Source organism: Marmota monax, unplaced genomic scaffold (genome assembly GCF_021218885.2).
Source record: "Marmota monax isolate L192 unplaced genomic scaffold, Marmota_monax_Labrador192_F-V1.1 WCK01_AAM20220418_F8-fsc00011, whole genome shotgun sequence".
Taxonomy (NCBI): domain Eukaryota; kingdom Metazoa; phylum Chordata; class Mammalia; order Rodentia; family Sciuridae; genus Marmota; species Marmota monax.
Genome location: NW_026693082.1, coordinates 23,028,722 through 23,055,710, shown reverse-complemented (window position 1 = coordinate 23,055,710; position 26,989 = coordinate 23,028,722). Strand labels below are relative to the sequence as shown.

The 26,989-nt window shown below is 35.2% G+C and overlaps 1 protein-coding gene across 1 annotated transcript in view; it reads right to left on the bottom strand.

Moving 5' to 3' along the window:
- Positions 1-923: 923 nt before the first annotated feature.
- Positions 924-26,989, bottom strand: part of Ccdc122 (coiled-coil domain containing 122) — a 57,966-nt gene continuing 31,900 nt past the window's right edge. The window contains 4 exon segments of the mRNA XM_058582619.1: positions 924-1,061; positions 22,282-22,342; positions 22,344-22,393; positions 23,060-23,457. Coding sequence (XP_058438602.1) covers positions 924-1,061; positions 22,282-22,342; positions 22,344-22,393; positions 23,060-23,457 — 647 coding nt within the window.

Sequence of the window (26,989 nt, the reverse complement as noted above, 5' to 3'; positions counted from 1 at the left end):
AGAAAAAGGATTTTAAATGTGTTGTTGATGTTGCTTTGAAATCATTTTGTCCTACAGTGAATATTTAAAACAGTCTCGGCAATAATTAATATTTTGTTTTTGCTACTAAGTATTTGACTCAATGGAGCCATGAAAGGGAGCACCTTTATTTTAAAAGAAAAAGCTAACATTTGATCTATTGCCATGGACATAATATTTGCTTTTCTAGGAGAATAAAAATATATTTGTCTATACCAGTTAACTTCTTTCAAGAACTTGCTTGTATGTTTGCCTTACATGATGTTGTAACTTTAATTTAGTCACAGTAGAAATAAAGAATTTATAGCCAGAAAAAGGAACAAAATTATTACGTGTTGCAATACTCTAAAATATGTTATTTAATAAGAAATAAAAATGATTGTTACCTTCTAAAAGACAAATCTGAGTGAAATATCTGGAGCATTAAACATATAACAACATTATTGTGAATATTAATATTTGTGGGCTAATATGGCAGTAGTAAAAAGAATGATCCAATAAAAATTTGAAAACAACCATTTTTACTATCTCAACAATTTAAATTATTGAAAATTCTATTGTTTCTCTTCTTCTAAGTTTTTACTTTGTAGCACAGTGAATTCAACATTGTTAAAATGTAAGCGTAATGTATTATACACACTTGAAATGTTCACACAGGTTCTTCCACTATTTTCTTGTAAGCATTGCTTTTGTCTATCTAGTGCCACCTGTTATAAGGTTGGAAAGTACTTTAAACAACAGATAACTGATTCAAAAAAGATAAAATATATCTGTCATTAAGACAGGCCTCTGCCAGTGGATGCTGGTTGTTAAGCAACCAAAGGGTTTTCTTAAAATTCTGTCCCCAAAGTTTTGTTGTCATGGTCTGTGTTACACATTGCCCAATGGCAATGTCACTCTTTTTTTCAAACACATTTTCTTAGTTCAGCTGCAGTTTTTTCCAGCTGTTGAATGTTCCTTCGCCATTATCTTCTATTTGACTGAACCTTGTTCAACTGACAATGTAAACGCTTAAGAATTGCATCATATCTTTTATGTCATATCTGTGAAGAGGACAGTACACATCAACAGGGCTTGAGAAGAAGAGTCAACAGCCATGAAAGATCTTTTGCCTACTCTAAGAGGAAAGCATTTGATTAGAAACTGTTGTAAATAATCATGATAATAAATATAAACAGTAATTGTGTGAATAACTATTTATTCAATACTTATTACAAGTTAGATGCTGTGCCAAGAGCTTTCTGCATATAATTAAATTCTCAGAACACCTTATGATGGGGGGTATTATTATCTTCATTTTTCATGAAGGGACCAAAGATCAAAGAGTCATTGGTCCAAGCTTTTATAGCTAGCAAGTGCTGATGGTGTTTGAGAATTGAACCCAAGTGAAGTATCCTTAATGAAATACGTTCTGTTTCTCAAGGCAGCTACCCAGTATTAAATTAAACTAAATTCATTCTGAGGCTCACTCTCATTTCTGAACTGCAACTTAAGTTAGTATGTGTAATGGTTTGGATCTGGAATGTTCACCCCTCCCCCCCAAAAAAAACCCAAAAAACTTGTGTGCTGAAAGCCTGGTTCCCAATGCAAAGATTCAGAGGTGAGACTTTTACTTTTAGGCAATGATTGGATCATGAGGGCTCTGATTTCATCAGTGGATTAATCCATTGATACTAAATGTATTACTGGGAGGTGGGACCTAGTTGAAGGGTTTTTCTACTCCCTGGCCCCCTCTTCTCTTCTCCTGGTGGATCTCTCTCTCTCTCTCTCTCTCTCTCTCTCTCTCTCTCTCTCTCTCTCTCTCTCTCTCTCTCTCTCTCTCTCTCTTTCCTGACTGCCATGAGTTGTGCAGGTTTTCTCCACAAGGTCTTTTTCTGTCATGTTTCTGCATTGGAGTCAGAGGACCATAGACAGAGACCTCTATAACTGTGCTCCAAAATAAATTTTTCTTCCTCAAAGTTGTTCTTGTCAGATATTTTGGTCACAGTGATGAAAAGCTGACTAATACAGTATATTAGACGAACAGAAAATCTAACATAGGAGTATACTTTTGTAATAAATAGCCGAGTCTCAGACAATTACTGTAGCCATGCTTCAGTCAGTCACAGGCTTCCACTTGATCAGAACGTGTTCAAATGAGGCCAACATTAAGCAGTGACCAATCAAAATTTTCTCTACCTCACTTTCGTTTTCTGTCCAGAAATGCTACCTGCTCACATTATGGAAAGGATCTCCTGAACCTCTGCTGTTTTTTCTTGCCACCAGTTAATAGAAAGGATTCCATTTCTCATATCCAGTGGTTCACTGAAATAGATCCATACATCGATCTAAAGCTCTAAGAGATAACATAGTTTATTTTTTTACTATTAAGTGAATCAGTATCTATGCTGAACCAGACAATGATAACACCCAAGGCAATAAAGCACAATGGAAATTTGGAAGATTGTTGGTGTCCTTTCATAAAAAAATAAAAAGGTCAAAATTCCCGATGTCAGTGTAAACTACACAAGGAACACACATCTTTATTTTTTACTTCCATCCTTTGAAGTGTATAATTCAATGATTTTTAATATATTTTTATTTGTTCTAATTAATTATACATGAATAGAACAAATTTTGACACATCATACATAAATGGAGTATAATTTTTCATTTGTCTGGTTTATATGTTGTAAAGTTACATAGGTCGTGTATTATATATGCACATATGGTAATAATGTCCAATTCATTCTACTATCATTCCTACTACCATGCCACTTCCCCTCCCTTCTCTCCTCTCTCTCTAGTCCAAAATACCCCACTAATTAATTAGTATCCCCACTAATCTACTTTCTCTTTTTATGCAATTTCATTATAATGGAAACATATGTTGTTTTTTGTGACTGAATTCTTTCATTTAGCATAATGTGTCAAGGGTCGTCTATGGTGTAGTATGCATTAGTACTTCATTCTTTATACTGTCAAATAATAGACCATTATATAAACTACCACATTTTATTTATCCACTTTATCACTTGAGGGATGTTTGAGTTGTTTCCACTTGTTAGCTATTATGAATCATGCTGCTATGAACATTTACACGTAAGAGTTCCTGTGCGTGTGTTTTTGACTTTCATGGGCATATGAATAGGAGAATTAGTAGGTAACATGACCTTATGACTTGATAACACCATATTACCAACATATATATAATATGCAGTGTGCCCTGAAAAATACATGATGTTAGGTAATTCAGGAATGTTGAGTGGTGAAATGAAATGATTACATTCTGAGAACTGTAACTTAATCAGTGGATTGACCCATTTGGATTAATAATTTGAATGGATTATGGGGTGGTAACTGTAGGCAGGTGGGGTGTGACTGAAGGAAGTAGGTCTAGGGCAGGTAACTGGGGCACACCCTTGGGATTATATTTTGTCCCTGGCTCCCCACTCTCTGCTTCCTCAATGCCGTGAGCTGAGCAGCAGTCCTCTGCCATGCCCTTTTACCATGATGTTCTGCCCTTTCTTAGGCCCCCAACCCTGGAGTCCACTGACTATGAATTAAAACTCTGAAAGTGTGAACCCAAAATAAACTTTTCCTCCTCTAAGTTGTCCTTATTGGATTTTTTAGTCACAGCATTGAAAAGCTGACTGATGCATATGATAACTATGTTTAATCATTTGAAGAAGTGCCCTATTTTCCAAAATGACTACACAATTTACATCCCCAAGAGTAATGTGTGAAGCTTCTAATTTCTTCAAATCTTTGTTATCGTTATATTGCCTTTTTTGGTCATGCCTGTCATCAGGGGTATGAACAGATATCTCATTATAGCAAAACATCTATTTTTACATGAACCAATACAATGAAAGAAATAAAAGACCTAAGAAAGCTATCCATTTCATATATATTTTAGAGGTGCTCTAGCAAGTCAGGAAGGTGTTTTTTTGGTCAATTCAAAGAACCATCAAGTTACCAAAATGTTAATTTACAAATGTATTAAAATAACTGATTTGGCAAAACCATATAGGAGCCACGCTTCTTAGTTTCTGAGGACTTAGGACCATGCACCATTCTCTCTATCCCTCATTTTCTCTTCCTCCTAGGACCAGATCAGGCCATCTGCTGAATCTCCTCTTTGGTTCTCTCTCTCTTTCCCACCTTTCCCTTAGCCCAGGAGTTCTTTACCTTGATTTTCCTTGAGTCCTTTTGACAACATAATGAAAATTATGGACTCCTTGGCAGAATGTTTTGTTAAATTCATAAAATAAAACACAAAATTACAGAGGAAACCAATTATGTTGAAATGCAGTTCTGCAGCAGGAGCAAAGAAACTGGGACAGAAACAATCTAAGCATTTAAAAATACTGCTATAAAAACAAAGTGAGAATCTGTCAACTAATATTTCACAAAAATTGCTATGAACTTTATATCTTTTTAAGTTTTCAGTTTTTGTTATTTCTGCAAATGTAGATAATTTATTCCAACTGGTGAACTAGTCTTGTTGATCTATGGGCAAAAAATAAAACACTCTTAAAATATTAGAAATAAATTAGTATAATTTTAAAATATGTTAATAATGAAACTATATCCAAAAGAAGTTTTAAATACATTGAATATATTCAAGAGGATATGTATCCATTTACACATATCATATCCATTCTCTCTCTCTCTCTCTCTCTCTCTCTCTCTCTCTATATATATATATATATATATATATATATATATATATAAAAACATGTCTCTCTCTATATATTAATAAAAACATGTCACTGAATATGCTCACATTCATCTTTCATCTTTATCAGATTATTAATAGTAATAAGATATCTAGAGCAAATTTTTGGTTAGTAAATTTGGTCAGTTGAAAATTGGTCCACTTCTAAAATTATCCTCCAATAATTAAGCTATGAATTAATTTACAATGGTTCAGAGTAAAAATGTGCAGAGTCACATTAGTGGAACTCTAGATTACTAACCATAGTCAGACTTAAATAAGGCATTAATACATCTAAAGGAAGAATATATCTTTGGGAGAGTTTCATAAGAAGGGTATTACAAAAATAGACAAGTAAGGAATATGTGTTGGAAGTTCTGTCCTGGTCCTATTTGACAAGTATAGCTTTGTGTTGGAGATTGGAGCTTAAGCACACAGAGCCAGAGGTTAAGAACACTCACACTCAGATGACTGACTCAATTACCATGATCACTACCCAATCTTGTGATAAAGTGGCTTCCAAAGCCATAGTTTCCCTACAGGAAGAAGCAGCACTGATCACTGACTTAGGTGACTGGTTTCCTTGAAAGATTTATTGTTATAAATTAATAAACTGGCATTTGAGTTTTATATGTCAGTTACTTGCAAACTATATCAGCATCTCTCCATGACTACCTGACTGAGACACTAACAAGTTCATGTTTCTAGTTTACAAGGCTAAAAAGCAGTTTGGGCTCAGAGGTGATTTCATGAAGCAAAGGTCACCTTGTGAGCTTTCTTAGAGGCCAGTCATTTGCTGAGCCTCTACAGGTAGCATTGTGATTTTGATATGTGTCCTAAAATTCAAACTTGATTAGCATTAAGCTGCTTAGGATATAGAGGTTCAATAGAGAAAAATCCTTTATGGCGGCTGGGGTTGTAGCTCAGTGGTAGAGTGCTTGCCTAGCACATGTGAGGCATTGGGTTTGATCCTCAGCACCACATAAAATAAATAAATAGAAAGAAAAGGTATTGTGTACATCTACAACTAAAAAAAGAAAAAAAGAAAAAGCTTTTGCTCCTGGGACATGGATGGTTACTTTTACTTAGTTATTGTTACCAGCCAAGCAGAAATAAAACCAATAGAAATAGGTGTGGTACTCACAAAACACACTGAAAACAGTGAACAAGAACGTATATAACTTGAATAACACTCCAATCTCATTTCCTATTAATTAGGTCTTCATTTGCTCCTCTCTGGACACACTGTGCTTCTATGCCCTGAGCCCAGGCATGTTCCCAATTTAAATCTTTGCACTTACCTTTCCTTTTGCCTAAAAAGCTCTTCCTTAGATGTTTATATACCTATCTCCTTCACATATTTCAGGGTATTCCCCCAAGAGACCTTCTCCATATTTTTGTCCTTAATCCTATTCTCATCTAAAATGTTTTGTATAACTTATTTATGCCTATCTCTCCAACTACAGTGCAGTTTCCATGAGGAAAGAGATTTTTATTAATTTTTTTCCACTACTCTATCATCAGAATCTAAGAGAGTAATTGGCATGTGGTAATCACTCAACAAATGTGTTGAATGAATTAACAAGTAAATGAATAAAACAAGGCAGTTCTTGTAAATCAAGAATTGCACTACTTTAAGACCTATAAGTTAATGGAATTGTTACACTAAAATTCGTAGAATGTTACAAGAAATATACGGCTGAAATTTATGTTGTTTAGAATTTCTTCATATATGTCATACACACAATATCATTATTTACAATGGAGAAAATGCTGCACTTAAAAAAAATGTAAGTTTTGCTATTATTTGAAAATATCATTTAACATCTCTGTTTCAGATGTCAAATCAAAAAAGTACAACTAAATGTTTTGATGGAGATATAAATGCACAGACATTTAAGTGTGAAGTTCAATGATTTCTTTCAAATTTAAACACCCATAACGTGTGTATCCATAGCTCATTGTAGTATAATATGTATAGCATATGTGTATTCTATATATAAATATGGTGCAACTTATTTATCCTCTCCTTTTTAGGGGCATTTTGGATGTTTCTATTTGGGAGGTATTAAGAATAGAGCTGCTATAAGATCATACAAAAAAATTTAAGGTATGTTTACATTTTTTTTATTAAGGAAACAGCTAGGAGAGGAATTGGTGTGAGGTATTGTAGGTATATACTAACGTTTTAATATTAAGGTATAATTCCTAATTTACTGACTTCACTTATTAATTTCTAATAATCATTTTGCAGATTCCTTAGGATTTTCTATTTAAAGCATTATGCTGTATGTGAAAATTATTTTAATTCTCTCATTCAGGTCTTTATAACTTTATTTTTTTTCTTTCCTTGTAACACTGATTAGGATTATAGTATGTTGAATAAGTGTGATGAGGAAGATTCATTCTATTCTTAATTTTCTGAGAGTCATTACTATAAATGGGTTGAATTTTTATTTTTGCTGTTTCTGAAACAAAAGTTCAAAGCCAATCTCAGCAACCACAAGGCACTAAGCAACTTGGTGAGACCCTGTCTCTAAATAAAATACAAAATAGGGCTGGGAATATGGCTCAGTGGTTGAATGATCCTGAATTCAATCCCTGGTACTTAAACACACAAACAGACATACACACACAGACACACACACAAGTATTCAAAAGGTAAAGATCTCTTAGTATTATTATAGGTTTTTCTTTTTTTTCTTTAATTTTATGAAGTTTTTGCTTATGTATTTTCCAGCTCTGTTATTAGACTGTGAATACACCTTTAGCATTGTGTGACTTCTTGGTGAATTTACAAGTCTCTTGAACTCATAGTTCATATCTTGCAATTGATTTGATACTAACACAGTCACACCAGGTTTCTTAGGATTGGTAGCTTTATAGTTTATTTTTTACTTTCAGTCTATCCTGTGCCTTTATATTAACAGTGCATCTTTTTTGAAGAGGTTATGAGGTTATGCTTGCAATTCATTTCTTAAAATCCAGACTGAAACTTCTCCCTTTTAGTTGGAGGGTTTAGTCTATTTACATATGACACAAATATTGGTTTTGAGGGGTTTAACACAACCATCTTAATATTTGTCTTCTATTAGTTTCTTTCATTATTTCATTTTACTCCTTTTTTTCTGTCTTCTTTGAGTTAATATTTTTTATTGTTCCATCTGATTCTTCCTTTGTCTGTTTTGCTATGCCTATATCCATGTATGTTTTTAAAAATAAGTTGTTCTAGGTACAATTAACAATAGCCAAGATATGGAATCAACCTAACTATCCATCAATGTATGAATTGATAAAGAAAATTTGAGGGGCTGGGGATGTGGCTCAAGCGGTAGTGCGCTCGCCTGGCATGCGTGCGGCCCGGGTTGGATCCTCAGCACCACATATAAAGAAAGATGTTGTGTCCGCCGAAAACTAAAAAAAAAAAAAAAAAATAAAAAATTCCCTCTCTCTCTCTCTCTCTTAAAAAAAGAAAGAAAATTTGAATATATATCCAATGAAGTTCTTTGCTTCCACAAAAAGGATAAAATCCTGCCTTTTGCAACCATATGCATGAACCCAAAGGACATTAAGTGAAATGAACCAGGCATAGAAAGATAAATATCGCACGATCTCACTCATGTGTAATATGAAAGAATTGACCTCATAGAAGTTGACAGTATAATCGTGGTGACTGGAGGCTGGGAAAAGTGAGAGGGGTGGTGGGGAAAGGTTAGTCAATATGTACAATGTTATAGTTAGGAGGAATAAGTTCTGGTGTTCTATTGTGCAGTATTGTATAGTAATGTGTAGGATGACTACAGTTAATGACACACACTGTATGTTTAAAAATAGCTAGAAGAGAGGATTTTGAATGTTCATATCATGAATAAATGTTAAATGTGTAATCACCATGATTTGATCATTAAAAATGTATGCATGAACTAAAACATCACATTGTACCCTGTATAGGGGTAATTATTATGTATCAAATAAAAGTAAAAGTAAAACAAAAAGTCATTTTAAAAAGTCACTATAGGAATTTTAATGTGAACCCTTAAAATATCATAATCTGTCTTCAATTAAAATTATACCAATTCATATAAATGTAAGCACTCTATAATGAAAAAAGTTTGAGATATCTCTTACTGTATGTAGGTTATAAAATTCAAAATACATTCTGAAGCATCTATTGACTTTCAAATAATTCAAGGAAAGAAAATACTTATTTCAACATATTATTTTTCAGTGCTTAGATTTTCATTCTTAATTTTACCCCTTATATCCATCAATATGTCCATCTTTACCTGTATTCAGTCTTTAACAATTTCTGAGTCAAATAGTGCTCTAGTGATTATTTTATTATTTTCGTATCTATGGGTAATATTTTTCAGTTTCTTAACTTATCTAGTACTGTTGGAATAGTAATTAAACCTTGTGTATAACCAGAATTGTAAACTCTGGATTTTGTTATTTTCCTCTGAAAGTGTTATGTTTTGTTCGAACAGTTAAATGACTGGTGGATCATCCTGAACTTTGAGACTTTACTCAGCTCATCAGCATTCTTACTATTGTTTCCTAACTGTGCTCCTTGGAGTTTTATCACCTAGGCACATAAAGTTCAAGTTACCGGCAAGGATTTGAAAGGAATTAATATGGATACTTGAAATTCCCCATATTAAAATTGACTAATATTAATATTCACCCAATCAATTTCACAAGAAAGGACTAAGAATCGATAAAACAGAATAAAATTATTTCAAATTCAAGATATTATTTTCGTCTTCATTAAGAGCAAGTATTAACTCATTAGCTCCCAAATTTTCAATTCTGCCAACATAGTAAGTATTCAGACATTATTTCAGAGTTATCATAAGTGCTATTATTTATTGCTCAATGTAAATTTTTCTAGGTGTTCCACATCTGGGACAATAGAATAAAAATTTAAATAACAGAAAGAGCTTAGACTATATAACCATTATGACTATAATTCTAATTTTTGGTGAAAATAATGTGTATTCTGTTTTATTCACTCAACATTAATAATGAAAAATACAACTCTTAATAAAGAAAACCTGGAAACTGTTTAAATATTCACACAATGGAATATTACTCAGCAATAAAAGAGAATTAAAAAAATTAGAAAAAATCTACAAGAGAAATTCTTAAGTTAATCAGTGGCAAAAAATATATATATATATATATATATACACACACACACACACACACACACATACATACACACATACACACATACACGCACACATTTATATAATCTCATACCCATAGGGTGGTGCTGAAGGTATATGTTTTTGTGTGTACACTAATAAGAGGGGAGGGTGATGAGAAAGAGTAATGGGAAAGGAAGTAGTTTTTAAGGAACTATAGCCTTACCTCTAATATTTAATTTTTAACAAGAAGAATGTATTCCTAGAAATAAAAAACATTTTTAAGTAAACTTGGGAGAAAAAGAATCCAAACAGATCTGAATTCATATGTTGCTCTATCACTTATGTTTAGCTGTATGACTTTGTATGCATTATTTAAATTTTTTGAAATTCTGTAAGATATGAGGATTTAAATGAGTTAGAAATAAAGTGCTTGATAAATACAGGATATCAAGAAATAATAATGCTTAACATTTGTTCTACTTTCTACAAAACGGAATAATTTCTTACCATGTTTTCTAGCTATCTACTGGAACAAATCTTATGGTGCCTTTTAGGTCTCCTTTTCTCCCTTGTTTCTCTGGGGTTTTCTCATAGGACTGGCGTCTAGCTGTGTAGTCATTCTGCAGCCGACATTAATACATGAATGCATTTGTCAGCTGTACAGCTACATGTTGTATCTTCAAGTTATACAAGCTTTGTTCATGATCTCCAGGAGCTCTGAAAGTGCATCACTTTCCCCCCTATCTTTTCAAATTTTGAGCTCAGATTGTACAAAATTTAGGCAAGAGTAAACCATCAATGCTTTGCACAATGTGTGTTATCACAAAACACTGCTTGCAGCACTCCTTATTTGATAAAAATGTCTGAAATGCTCCAGTCTCTTCCTGAATTTGGCAAATAACACTTTTATTTTTTCTTTCTTTTTTTTTGACTTTGAACTAAAAATCAGTGATTGTGTTCAATGCTTTGTATTTTAATCTTTGTGTTTGTATACTTTGTATTTTGCTTCCTCAATTTTTTTCCCTCAATGACTCAAAGATTATTTTTATTCTCCTCTCTCTTATCTTCCATTCCCTTCTTCCCAAAATATATAAAGACAGGCAATGGACAGGGGAATAAAAATACATTTTGGGCTTCATAGGCAGTGGCAACAGGACTGAGACGGGGCTTGTGAGGGCCGGTCAGGACTCACCCGTTGCTTTGGTCACCTGGCAAAGGGAACGAAATGCTGCCATTCGCATGGGATACCAACATGGCAGAGATCTGATGTCATCAGAAAGCGGCGGAGGAGAGAACTCCATAAATACCAGCGGCGACAGAAACAGTTGGTCTCCTGGTAAAGAAAGTGAGTCACAAACACCCGAGTCTCTCTCACTTTGTCATCAAGCCAGAGGGGCAGAGCAGAGCCGCCGCCTGTGCCCGGAACAGGCCCAGCGGCTCACTGGCGTGGTAGTCACGTAACCCCAATTGGAGTAGGGGCAGAGCAGAGCCGCCACCCGCGCCCACAAGGTAGGCAGACCTGCGAATGACCAGCAGAACAGGCCCAGGGGTCCGCGGGCGTGGTAGGAGGGGCAGGGCAAAGCCGCCGCCCGCGCCTGCAAGGTAGGCAGACCTGCGACAGACCGGCGGATCAGGCCCAGCGGCCTGCTAGCGTGGTACACACGTCACCCCAACTGGAGTAGGGGCAGAGCAGAGCCTTTGCCTGCACCCGGATCAGGCCCAGCGGCCCGCCAGTGTGGTAGTCACGACACCCCAATTGGAGTAGGGGCAGAGCGGAGCCGCCACCCGCGCCCAAAGGTAGGTAGACCTGCGACCGACCGGTGGAACAGGCCCAGCGGCCGGCCGGGGTGGTAGGCACGTCACCCCAATTGGAGTAGGAGCAGAGCAGAGCCTTCGCCGGCGCCCAGAACAGGCCCAGCGGTCCGCGGGTGTGGTAGACAAGTCACACCAATTGGAGGAGGGGCAGAGCAGAGCCACCGCCCGCTCCTGCAAGGTAGGCAGACCTGCGACCGACCGGAAGAACAGGCCCAGGGGTCCGCGGGTGTGGTAGACACATCACATCAATTGGAGGAGGGGCAGAGCAGAGCCACTGCCCGCACCTGCAAGGTAGGCAGACCGCCGCCCGACCCTGCAAGGGAGACTTTTCAACTATACAAGAGCAATATAAATATATAGGGGGAAAAATTTTTCAAAAACACAACAGTTTCACCAGGCAGAAAGAAATGCAAGCAGTATGAAAAGACAAGGAAAGAAAGGACCACAAGCAATGCAGGTCAACTCAACGTTAGAAGAGGTAACAGCTGCAGCAGATGGAATGTCAGATAAAGAATTCAGGATATACATGCTTCAGATGATCTGGAGTCTCAAGGAAGACATTAGACAGCAAAATCAGACAATGAAAGATCACTTCGACAATGAATTACACAAACAAATCCAGGAAGCAAAGGATCAACTATACAGGGAGATAGATGTTATAAAAAACAAACAAACAGAAATCCTAGAAATGCTGGAAGCAATAAACCAACTTAAAAACTCAATGGAGAATACTACCAGCAGAGTAGAACACTTAGAAGATAGAACATCAGACAATGAAGACAAAGTATTTCAACTTGAAAAGAACATAGACAGCTCAGCAAGACTGTTAAGAAACCATGAGCAGAACATCCAAGAAATATGGGATAACATCAAGAGACCAAACTTAAGAGTCATTGGAATACAGGAAGGTATAGAGCTCCAAACCAAAGGTATGAGCAATCTATTCAATGAAATAATACGAGAAAACTTCCCAGACTTGAAGAATGAGACAGAATCCCAAATCCTAGAAGCCTACAGGACGCTGAAATCATAAGAGATCCACACCTAGACACATTATAATGAAGATGCCCAACATACAGAATAAGGAGAGAATTTTAAAAGCTACAAGAGAAAGGAAGCAGATTACATTTAGGGGTAAGCCAATCAGGATAACAGCTGATCTTTCAACACAGACTCTGAAAGCTAGAAGATCCTGGAATAACATATTCAAACACTGAAAGAAAATGGGTTCCAACCAACAATTGTGTATCCAGCGAAATTAAGCTTCAGGATGGAAGATGAAATTAAAACCTTCCACGATAAACAAAAGTTAAAAGAATTTGCAGCTAGAAAACCATCTCTTCAAAACATCCTCGGCAAAACATTACAGGAAGAGGAAATGGAAAATAACAATGAAAACCAACAGTGGGAGGTAGGACAGTAAAGGGGGGGAAAATAATCAAAGAGGAAAACAAACCATGTTTAGTAACAGAAATAAACAAATATGGCTGGAAGAACAACCCATATCTCAATAATAACCCTAAATGTTAATGGCTTAAACTCACCAATTAAGAGACACAGGCTAGTAGAATGGATCACAAAACAAGACCCAACAATATGCTGCCTACAGGAGACGCATTTGATAGGAAACGACATACATAGGCTGAAGGTGAAAGGTTGGGAAAAATCATATCACTCATATGGACTTCAGAAACAAGCAGGAGTGTCCATACTCATATCAAATAAAATAGATTTCAAGCCAAAGTTAATCAAAAGGGATAAAGAGGGACACTACATACTGCTCAAGGGAACCATACACCAACAAGACATAACAATCATAAATATATATGCCCCAAACAATGGTGCAGCTATGTTCATCAAACAAACTCTTCTCAAGTTCAAGAGTCAAATAGACCACCATAGAATAATCATGGGAGACTTCAACACACCTCTCTCACCACTGGACAGATCTTCCAAACAAAAGTTGAATAAGGAAACTATAGAACTCAATAACACAATTAATAACCTAGACTTAATTGACATATATAGAATATACCACCCAACATCAAGCAGTTACACTTTTTTCTCAGCAGCACATGGATCCTTCTCAAAAACAGATCATATATTATGTCACAGGGCAACTCTTAGAAAATATAAAGGAGTAGAGATAATACCATGCATCTTATCTGATCATAATGGAATGAAACTGAAAATCAACGATAAAAGAAGGAAGGAAAAATCATGCATCACTTGGAGAATGAACAATAGGTTACTGAATGATCAATGGGTTATAGAAGACATCAAGGAAGAAATTAAAAAATTCTTAGAGATAAATGAAAACACAGACACAACATATCAGAATCTATGGGACACATTGAAAGCAGTTCTAAGAGGAAAATTCATTGCTTGGAGTTCATTCCTTAAAAAAAGAAAAATCCAACAAATAAATGATCTCATACTTCATCTCAAAATCCTAGAAAAAGAAGAGCAAAACAACAGCAAAAGAAGTAGAAGGCAAGAAATAATGAAAATCAGAGCTGAAATTAATGAAATCGAAACAAAAGAAACAATTGAAAAAATTGACAAAACTAAAAGTTGGTTCTTTGAAAAAATAAACAAAATCGACAGACCCTTAGCCATGCTAGTGAAGAGAAGAAGAGAGAGAACTCAAATTACTAGCATACGGGATGAAAAAGGCAATATCACAACAGACACTTCAGAAATACAGAAGATAATCAGAAATTATTTTGAATCCTTATACTCCAATAAAATAGAAGATAGTGAAGGCATCGATAAATTTCTTAAGTCATATGATCTGCCCAGACTGAGTCAGGAGGATATAGACAACCTAAACAGACCAATATCAATTGAGGAAATAGAAGAAACCATCAAAAGACTACCAACTAAGAAAAGCCCAGGACCGGATGGGTATACAGCAGAGTTTTACAAAACCTTTAAAGAGGAACTAATACCAATAATTTTCAAGCTACTTCAGGAAATAGAAAAAGAGGGAGAACTTCCAAATTCATTCTACGAGGCCAACATCACTCTGATACCTAAACCAGACAAAGACACTTCAAAGAAAGAAAACAACAGACCAATATCTCTAATGAACCTAGATGCAAAAATCCTCAATAAAATTCTGGCGAATCGGATACAAAAACATATCAAAAAAATTGTGCACCATGATCAAGTAGGATTCATCCATGGGATGCAAGGCTGGTTCAATATATGGAAATCAATAAATGTTATTCACCACATCAATAGACTTAAAAATAAGAACCATATGATCATCTCGATAGATGCGGAAAAAGCATTTGACAAAGTACAGCATCCCTTTATGTTCAAAACTCTAGAAAAACTAGGGATAACAGGAACATACCTCAATATTGTAAAAGCAATCTATGCTAAGGTTCAGGCTAGCATCATTCTGAATGGAGAAAAATTGAAGGCATTCCCTCTAAAAATCTTGAACAAGACACGGATGCCCTCTCTCACCACTTCTGTTCAACATAGTTCTCGAAACACTGGCCAGAGCAATTAGACAGATTAAAGAAATAAAAGGCATCAAAATAGGAAAAGAAGAACTTAAATTATCACTATTTGCAGATGACATGATTCTATACCTAGCAGACCCAAAAGGGTCTACAAAGAAACTATTAGAGCTAATAAATGAATTCAGCAAAGTGGCAGGATATAAAATCAACACGCATAAATCAAAGGCATTCCTGTATATCAGCAACAAATCCTCTGAAATGGAAATGAGGACAACCACTCCATTCACAATATCCTCAAAAAAAAATAAAATACTTGGGAACCAACCTAACAAAAGAGGTGAAAGACTTATACAATGAAAACTACAGAACCCTAAAGAGAGAAATAGAAGATCTTAGAAGATGGAAAAATATACCCTGTTCATGGATAGGCAGAACCAACATCATCAAAATGGCGATATTACCAAAAGTTCTCTATAGGTTTAATGCAATGCCAATCAAAATCCCAACGGCATTTCTTTTAGAAACAGATAAAGCAATCATGAAATTCATATGGAAAAATAAAAGACCCAGAATAGCAAAAACCATGCTAAGCAGGAAGTGTGAATCAGGCGGTATAGCGATACCAGACTTCAAATTATACTACAGAGCAATAGTAACAAAAACAGCATGGTACTGGTACCAAAACAGGCGGGTGGACCAATGGTACAGAATAGAGGACACAGAAACCAATCCACAAAACTACAGCTATCTTATATTTGATAAAGGGGCTAAAAGCATGCAATGGAGGAAGGATAGCATCTTCAACAAATGGTGCTGGGAAAACTGGAAATCCATATGCAACAAAATGAAACTGAATTTCTTTCTCTGGCCATGCACAAAAGTTAATTCAAAATGGATCAAGGAGCTTGATATCAAATCAGAGACACGCCGTCTGATAGAAGAAAAAGTTGGCTACGATCTACATACTGTGGGGTCGGGCTCCAAATTCCTCAATAGGACACCCATAGCACAAAAGTTAATAACTAGAATCAACAAATGGGACTTACTCAAACTAAAAAGTTTTTTCTCAGCAAAAGAAACAATAAGAGAGGTAAATAGGGAGCCTACACCCTGGGAACAAATCTTTACTCCTCACACTTCAGATAGACCCCTAATATCCAGAGTATACAAAGAACTCAGAAAATTAGACAATAAGATAACAAACAACCCAATCAACAAATGGGCCAAGGACCTGAACAGACACTTCTCAGAGGAGGACATACAGTCAATCAACAAGTACATGAAAAAATGCTCACCATCACTAGCAGTCAGAGAAATGCAAATCAAAACCACCCTAAGATACCATCTCACTCCAGTAAGATTGGCAGCCATTATGAAGTCAAACAACAACAAGTGCTGGCGAGGATGTGGGGAAAAGGGTACACTTGTACATTGCTGGTGGGACTGCAAATTGGTGCAGCCAATTTGGAAAGCAGTATGGAGATTTCTTGGAAAGCTGGGAATGGAGCCACCATTTGACCCAGCTATTCCCCTTCTCGGTCTATTCCCTAAAGACCTAAAAAGAGCATGCTACAGGGACACTGCTACATCGATGTTCATAGCAGCACAATTCACAATAGCAAGACTGTGGAACCAACCTAGATGCCCTTCAATAGATGAATGGATAAAAAAAATGTGGCATTTATACACAATGGAGTATTACTCTGCATTAAAAAATGACAAAATCATAAAATTTGCAGGGAAATGGATGGCATTAGAGCAGATTATGCTAAGTGAAGCTAGCCAATCCCTAAAAAACAAATGCCAAATGTCTTCTTTGATATAAGGAGAGTAACTAAGAACAGAGTAGGGACGAAGAGCAGGAGAAGAAGATTAACATTAAACAGGGATGAGAGGTGGGAGGGAAAGGGAGAGAGAAGGGAAATTGCATGGAAATGGAAGGAGACCCTCAGGGTTATACAAAATTTCATACAAGAGGAAGTGAGGGGAAAGGGAAAAAATAATACAAGGGGGAGAAATGAATGACAGTAAAGGGGGCAGAGAGAGAAGAGGGGAGGGGAGGGGAGGGGGGATAATAGAGGATAGGAAAGGCAGCAGAATACAACAGACACTAGTATGGCAATATGTAAATCAATGGATGTGTAACTGATGTGATTCTGCAATCTGTATATGGGGTAAAAATGGGAGTTCATAACCCACTTGAATCAAAGTGTGAAATATGATATATCAAGAACTATGTAATGTTTTGAACAACCAACAATAAAAAATTTTAAAAAAAAGAAAGAAAATTTATAGAGGAAACTAAAAAAAATACATTTTGGGATAAATATTTGAAAAAAATTTTTTTTCATTTAGGAATGATGTAGAAATACTAAAAATATTTATTTGACAGAATATAAAAAACACTGAAATCTAAAAACCATTTTAATTTTTCTGAACCAAAAAATAAAAAAGAAATATTGACATAAAATCTAAATTATGTAATGCACAAAACCGTGCATATTTGAAAGCATTAAAAATTAGGAAAAAAGAATGCCATCTTACAGGCAAAACATGACCTTTGAACTGTACCAAGGCCATCAGATATTCAGAAAGGACAGAAAAAAAGGACTCAAAATAAGAAATAAGTAATAAAAAATCTTCTGGTATTTGAACTGATCCTCTTCTCTAAAAAAATACCAATTTACACTACTGCTTATGGCCAAATAGAGATTTACTTCATGTATCTATTTTCCTGATAAGTACAACTAAACCCCCTAGACATCATGTATAATACAAATATAAGAACTTTCTGAAAGTTGGAGAGAAGAAAGCAAACTGCCTAGGGACCTCAGTACACAAGGAATAGCATGGGTTTTCCTTTTTTCCTACATATCCTAGAGAATATTCTGGAAATGCCAGTGAAGGCAGATAATGAAAGTTCCATGGAAAGCCTGCTTTCTCTAGCCAACAGATGAGGAAAATGGTAGCCTAGTAAAACAAAATATTTAGTCAATAACTCCTTCAGTCAAATACCACAGGGAGAAAACAAAACAAAACAAACAACAACAAAAAACCTCTTCACACTGGTGAAGACTCAGTGGAAAGTGTAAACAACTATCATTGCTAACTATAACAAGCTTCCCAAATCCTGATTCTGGGGTGGAACTGGAGGGCTAACTGTGGAATCAGGAATTTCAAGCCTCTGATGGGCAGTAGCAAGCCACATCAGGTAATCAGCAGAGCCCATCTGAAGAACCTGGACTTCTGCCCTCATCAATAGTGATAATTCCTCTTCTTGCTTTAGAAATGTCAGAGGAGGCCCAGAGAGTCTGGGCTCTCACCACTACTCGGTGGTAAAAAGACCACTGCCAAAGAGTGTGGTGGAGGTTATTTGGGGAATAGTAAGCCAGGGTGCTATGAGCAGAGGCCCAGAACCCAGCCAACACCCCCCACTTAAGCAGTAACAAGAAGCCCTTGCCCTTCTGAGGGTGTCAACAGACATTAATAGGAGAATGTGGACTTTCTTTACTACCTAGAGAATCCAGAATCTTGAAACATAATACTCAACGTGTCCATATTTCAATAGAAAACCACTCATCATACCAAAAACCAGGAAGATCTCAGACTCACTAAGAAATGACAATCAACATGCACTAACAGCAGAATAACACAGAAGTTAAAATTACTTGATGAGCATTTTTAGATCAATCATCATAAAAATGTTTCAACAAGCAATTACAAACATGCCTAAAAAAGTGGAAAAAGAGAAAGTCTTGGCAGATGAATAGAAGATAAAAGACCAAAATAAAAATTAAAGAACTAAAGATAAAATAAACAAAATGAAAAATGTCCATGGATTTCAACAGTAACTAGAGGTAACAAGAGAATTTAATAAACTAGAAAAAAAGAGCACTAAAAGCTACTTAGTTGGAGCAATAGATAGAAAATAGATTGAAAAGGGAAAGGAACAGAGTCTCAAGGGCCCATGAGACTATAACAAAAGATATAACTTTTGTGTCATTCAAGTCCTGCAAGAGAGGACAAAGAGAAACTTAAAAAATATTCCAATAAATAATGAATGGAAAAGCCCAAATTTGGCAAAAGACATAAACTTTTAAAATCAAAAAGGTGAGAGAACAACAATAGTTAAATTTAAATAGATGTATGTCTAAACATATAGTAATAAAATTTATGAAAACCAGAGACATAAAAATCCTGAAGAAACAAGAAACAAGCACTGGTGTGGGAAGAAATGTTTACTTACAAAGATTTCTCATCAGAAATCATGGAAGTCAGAAGGGTTCCAGTAGCACAGTATTTTTCAACTATGGAAAGAACTGTTAACCCACAGTTCTATATCCTATATATGGAAAAAACATTTTTCAGGAAAGAAGGGGAAATATAGACATTCTCAGATAAAATAAATAAATAAATAAAAGAATTTGTCACCAGCTGACCTACCCTAGGAGAGTGATAACTAGTTTTCTAGTGAGAAAGGAAACTAAAAGAAGGAATCTTAGAATTATCAGGAAGGAAGAAAAAGCAAGATGGAACAAAATTAGGTATAAAACAGGGACAGATGGAGAAGTCATAGAGAAAGTAATGGGTTTCTTTTTGAGTTGAAGAAAACTCCTAAAATTAATTTGGATGATGGTTACATGGATCTATAAATACACTAAAGGCCACTGAATTAAATGCTTTGGTGAATGGAACATGAGTTATTTCTCAGTAAATCTCCTTTCAAAACTCAGCTGATGAAATTGCATTTGCTATGAAAGGGGCACAAAACAACTTTCTGGACATGCTGGGAAAGTCTTGGTCTAGATTATGGTAACACAGATGCAAGTTTACATTAATCAAAATGAAAATCAGGTCAAACAAACTGGAAATCCATATGGAGTAAAATAAGATTGAATTCCTATATTTCCCCCTGCACAAAACTCAATTCAAAGTGGATCAAGACCTAGGAGGTATTAGACCAGAAACACTGCACCTACTAGAAGAAAATGTAGGCCCAACACTCCAACATGTCATCTTAGGAATCAAGTTCCTTAATAAGACTGCTAAAGCACAAGAAGTAAAATAAAAATCAATAAATGGGTTGGTATCACACAAAAAAAGTTTCTTCACAGCAAAAGAAACAATCAAGAGAGTAAAGAGAGAGCCTATGAATGGGAGAAAAATCTTTGCCAACCACACCTCACATGAGGATACACAAAGAACTAAAACAGCTTAACACCAAAACCAAAACCACAACAAAAACATTCAAATAACACAATCAATAAGTGAGCAAAGGCACTAAAAAGACAATTCTCAAAAGAAGAAATACAAATAGTCAAAAAATATATTTAAAAAATGTTGAGCATCTCTAGCCATTAGAGAAATGCAAACCAAAGAGAAAAAAATGTCAAAATACACTTTGAAACTCAAAAACAAGAAACACTAAGATTTCACCTCACTCCAACCAGAATGGCAATTATCAAGAATACAAGTAAAAACAAATGTTGGTGGGATGTGGGGGAAACGCTATACACATATATTATTGATGGGACTGCAAATTAATGCAAACACTCTAGAAAACAGAATGAGATTCCTCAAAAAACTAGGAATGGAACCACTATTTGATCTAGTTAGTCCATTCTTCAGTTTTTACCCAAAGGTGTTAAAATCAGCATACTACAGTGACAAGTTACATCAATGTTTAGAGCAGCACATTTCAGTATACCTAAGCTATGGAAACAACCTAGAAGCTTATTAGAAAAAGAATAGATAAGGAAATTGTGGTACATATACAAAAGGGAATGTGATTCCTCCATAAAGAAGAATTATTTGATGACATTTGCCAGTAAATGGATGGATCTGGAGACTATCAAGCTAAGTGAAATAAGCCAATCCCCCAAATCCTAAGGTTGAATGTTCTGATATGTGGATGCTAACCCACAATAATGGGATGGGGAAGAAAGAAGTTCATTGCATTAGACAAAGGAGAATGAAGTGAAGAGAGGGAGAGATGGAAATGGAAAAGACACTGGAATGAATCTGATGTAACTTTCTTATGTACAGATATGGACATACCATAATGAATCTCATCATCCTGTACATGCACCAGACCGGTATCCTAATTAGAATAAGATCTATTCCGTACTTGTCTAAATATATCAAAATGGATTCTATTGTCATGTATAACTAAAAAAAACACATAAAAATAAAAAAGTCAAACATTTGCAATTTGTGGACTTATGACAATTGTGCCTTGATAAAGCATTTCAGCATAAGAATAGTACTAGGTAATCTCAAATTCCTTTCCAAAATGCTTTTAACAACATATACTCACACCAATAGTGCTTAAAACTTCAGGTGTTCTACACCTTACCAGCTTCAATAAGAAATTTAAGAGTTGAGTCTTGTCTTCTCTATTGTTATGGTGTACTTCCATGGTATCTCTTGATAGAGAATATGTAAAGGTGGGGATTTTTATCTTTAATACTTCAGATGCTTTTCATATTGTGTCAAATTAGTTATAATCAAGTGAAAATATGCATCTTCTTAGTTTCCATATTAATGCTTTAATGGTGGAAATTATTTTTACTATTAAAAGCATGTTCTTTTCCATATTTGTTCTCCATTCATGTAAATAATAATTGACTATAAAATTCTGTAGGTGGTACCACAGCAGTTGATGAGAATTTGTCTCATTTTTGGTTTTGCATTTTGCTTTTTTTAAACATGGCTCTTGAGAATTACAAATATGTAATCAGAGAGATTTAGAATGAGGATAATTTCCATTGTGTTTCACTTTATTTTGAGGAGTATCTGGTGTCTAGGAATTGTCATCTTCTATGATTATAACCTTTGCTGTCTTGCCATTAAGCAGGTATCAAGCTGTTGGTGCAATGAGACCTGAAAGAATTCTAAGATATATTAAAATAGAAGTACTTGCTTTGTTTGAATATATTTACATATTTAAACATCTTTGAATGAGGGGGTCTATCTATTAATAATATGTATTTATCTACTGAATTTTACAATTTTTGTCCCCTAACTATTTTGATAATGAAGAGTAAACTATGGAAACATGAATATAGCAGAAAATTAAGAAATGATCTTATAGAACATTGAAATCTCAACCATTAACACATACCTCTATTTCTTTTGTTTATTTTTCATGTCTCCTCTTTTCTTCTTCAAGAAAACACATTTTTCAATGATTCCTTTACAATTATAATTTCATTCTTTAGCTTTGAAATATCTTCCTGTATATTTATTAAATTTAAAATATACAAGTCATAAAAGAATGGTCAATACTATAAATCCACAATTTTCAGTGTTGCCATATTTTAAGAAAGCTGGATAAATTAAATTTTAATTTTGATACATTGGATTAGAATGTTACTTTTATAGGTATACTGGACAAATAACTGCTATTCAAACAAAGCTACCTTATTTTGAAAACTCAGAAGTAAAAACAAATTAAGACAAAAGAAAGTGGTATTTATGGTGGCATTTGCCTGACAACAATGCAAAGGATACTTAATTATCTAGCAAAAAATATATACTTTAAGTTTGTACTTTTTATGGTCTTAAAATAACAGTAAGAGAAATACAAAGATGCTTAAGGTACAATTATTAATTCAGATTCAACTTTTTCTGAATTATAATTTCTGCAACAAATGAATTAAGTGTTCAATGTGATTTTGACTATATATTTTTAGAAATACAGTGTAAATATTTCCTTTATGCATTTGCACATTTGAGATAGTTGTTATCTAACTCATGTACTTATCGAAGTACTTAAAAATTGTGAAAATAGTTTCTGAAGGTTAATAGAGAGCATTTTACTAACTTAATAATAAATGTATTATTTAATATATTCTTATAATGTGAATAATAGAAAAAGTTTTGATAAGTAACAGTTCAACATGTACTTGTGTCATTTGGTTCCCTCCTGGATTTTGGAGATCTTGCATAAGTTCCTCTTTCATTGTCTTTAGTTTTTTAACTAGATCTTGTTTTTCACAGAGTTCAATTATAAATGACCATTGGATTTCTATCTCCCCCAAACTATCTTTATGTGCTTTTATTTTTGCATAATAAATCTTATATTTTATCATGTGCTCCTGAAAATCTTCTTGGGAGATTTTGATACCAAACTTAAGCTTCACATTGTCTGTATATAAGGACTTGTTTTAAGATTCTGGGTTTCCACATTGAAGTCTGGAATTCTCTATGGCAGCATCCTCCTAATAAATTTGCCTCTCCATTACTTTAGTTTCTGCAGAGACAGCTGCTATTTGTTTTTTAAGCTCATGAGTTCATTCTGTAATATAGTTCAACATTATCATTATTAATTCATGGTATTTAGCATAAGAGGAAAGTAATTGTTTTGATCCATAATGCATGTAGGAAAATCACTTTACATAAAAAAATACACTTATGAGATATAGAAAAAAAACTGATGCATAATAGAAGGAAATATGTAATAATGTGACAATTACTTTCTAAGAAAGAACCAAGAGTTATATATTTCTTACATTTTAATGTTCATCTAATTCTAAATGTTAAAATTTCATCATTTTGTTTTAACATTTTACCTGTAAAAATACTTAAAATCATTTAATAATACATTTAAAGAATATATTTATGGGTGTCAAGGAAGACAATATAATAAAAATGATATAACCCTGACTTAAGAATTAAAAGACTGGGCTGCTGCCAGAGACCCTGCTGCAGTGCCATCAGGTCTCTTCTCTGGGCACAGCCTCCATTACTTCGGAGGCACTTCTGTAGCTACCTCTGTGGTCGCCACTGCTGAACTGGAGGTTTCCTGTCAATCAACTGTTGCCTGCACTGCTGCAGCCATTGCTGCTTCCTCTGATTCTGCTGCTGCCAGCCTGAGATCACCTGGAGGTCTTCTTTCTGAGTGCTGCTCCCACAGAAGAAACCACTGCCATGGATGCAACTGAAGCCAACACTACTGCTGACCCTTGGAGATTGCCTGGAGACAATGCCCCACAGCTGCAATTGTAGCTTTGTCTCAGTCACGCTACTGCTGACCCACTGCCTGATGCCAACAACACCACCACTACCATTGCTACCACGGCCTAGAGGACTGCTTCGGGGAACACTCCAGGTTTGGTTGAATGTGACTGTATCCATTTTGGGACACCAGCCAGGGCCTGGAGCCTGGATGCCAGCAGGTTTACCACCACAAGAGCTTCAGTCTGGGGACTCCAGATGGGACCTGCAGGCCCAATGTGGGGGTTCCTCAGATTTGGGGGAGCCTAGGGTCTTCCTGCTGAGAGCACTGGTGGTCATTGTCTTGCTGCTGCATCTTCTTTGCATGAGTGTATCCCTAGTGGTCTCTCTGCAAGTAGGAGCAGCATTGAGATCTTGAGACTGCAACATGGCCAATCCTGAGGTATCTAGATCCCAGATCAGTAGGACAGAGACTGGGTTTATGAGGGATCATCTGGGTTTAGTGATCCCAAGAGATGCCAGGGACAAGGCTGAGAAACTGTTGAACACTGACAGAGACAGTTCAACTTTCCAGCAAGACTTATTTTATTTTTTGATTCACTAATCTCTCTACCATATTTGAAACAAAATTTTTTATGCATCAGTTTATGGAGGACAATGATATATGATTGGTGTTTTGCATTTTTGTTGTATTCTTATGTCTTTAATCTTTTCTCTTTGTTCATATTCTTCCTCTCTCTAGTATATTTTCTAGGATTTTCTTTCCAACTTTTCTCCAACCAACAGCCAATCTCTGTCAGCTACTGTTCCACTCTTCCTGTGAATTTTTACTTCTAGTTTCTACCTTTCTCCATTGGGAATATTGCATACTACACTACCTCTGTTCTCTCATCCAACATTTGGAATTGTAAATCATTTTAACAAATATTCTGCTTATACTATAGATAGTTATTGAACTCATCATTTTGGTTCAATGTGAGAAATCAATAGACACCTTAGTGGGAACTATTAGGTTTAAGGCTATATATTGTGTTCATTGGGTGGTATTGATACTACCAATGAACACAATATATACCAGTAAAGGCAAAGCACTGGAAACCTTCAGGGACATTATAGGTCTACAGGATAGAATTTATCTTGCATTGAATCCATACTTTTAGTGGGAAAATACACTAACAACATGAAAAAACAAGGGAATAAAGCACCACAAACAAACCAAAGATGCTTCAACAACAGAAGCCACTGATAACATAGTAGAAGAAATGTCCAAGAAGGAGTTCAGATTGTATATAGTTAAACTGATATGTGAAGAAAAGGATAGTATAAGGAGTGAAATCAAAGAAAAAATACAGGAAGTGAAAGACCACTTCAATAAAGTGTATGAGACTGTGGGAAAAAAAACCAAGCAGAAATCCTTGAAATGAAGGAAACAGTAACCCAAATTATAAATTCAATAGAATGCATCACCAACAGATTAGACCACTTGGAATATAGAACCTCAGACAATAAAGACAAAATTTATAACCTTGAAAGAAGAGTTGAACATGTGGAGAAGATGGTAAAAAAAAAAAAAAAAGAACAGAACATCTAAGAATTATGGGATAACATGAAAAGACCAAATTTAAGAGTTATCAGAATAGGTTAAGGAGCAGAGATATAGACCAAAGGAATGCAAAAGCTTTTCAATGATATAATAGCAGAAGATTCCCCAAACCTAAAGAATGGAATGGAAAATCAAATACAAGAGGCTTACAGTACCCCAAAAGTACAAATTATAGCAGACCCACATCAAGACACATTGTAATGAGAATGACTAATACAGAATAAAGATAAAATTTTAAAGGCTGTGAGAGAAAAAAAATCAAATTATGTTATAGGGGGAAACCAATTCAGATCTCAACTGATTTCTCAGCCCTGACCCTCAAAGCTAGGAGGTCCTGAAATAATATATTACACACTCTGAAAGAAAATGAATGCAACCAAGAATTTTATATCCAGCAAAATTAAGTTTCAGATTTGAAGATGAAATTAAAACATTCCATGATAAAAAAAATTAAATGAATTCACAACTAGAAAGCCTACACTACAGAGCATTCTCAACAAAATATTCCATGAGGATGAAGTGAAAAAAAAAAGTAAAAACCAGCAAAGGGAAGATCTACATTAAAGTGACATTCAACCAAATGAGAAACTAAGACAAATCAAAAGCCAGAAAAAAATCAAAATGAGAGGGAATACAAATTATATCTCAATAATAACCTTGAATGTTAACAGCCTAAACTCATCAATCAAAAGACAGACTGGAAGATTGGATTAAAAAGAAAAACCCAACAATATGCTGTCTTCAAGAGATTCACCTCATGGGCAAAGACATCCATTCACAGGCTGAAGGTGAAAGGATGGGAAAAACTTGTCACTCATATGGATTGTGTAAACAAGTGGGGGTTTCCATTCTCATTTCAGATAAAGTAGACTTCAAACCAAAGTTAATCAGAAGAGACAAAGAAGGACATTTCATACTTCTTAAGGGAATTATATATAAGCAGGACATAACAATTATAAATATTTATGCCCCAAACAATGGAACATCTATATACATCAAACAAACCCTTCTCAATTTCAAGAGTCAAATAGACCACAATACAATAATACTGTGTGACTTTAACACACCTATCTCACTACTGGACAGATCTTCCAAACAAAAACTAAGTAAAGAAACAATAGAACTAAATAATACAATCAATAATTTAGACTTAACAGATACATATAGAATATTTCATCTATCAATGAACAAATATACTTTTTTTCTCAGCAGCACATGGCTCCTTCTCTAAAATAGACCATATCTTATGCCACAGAGCAGCAACTCTTAG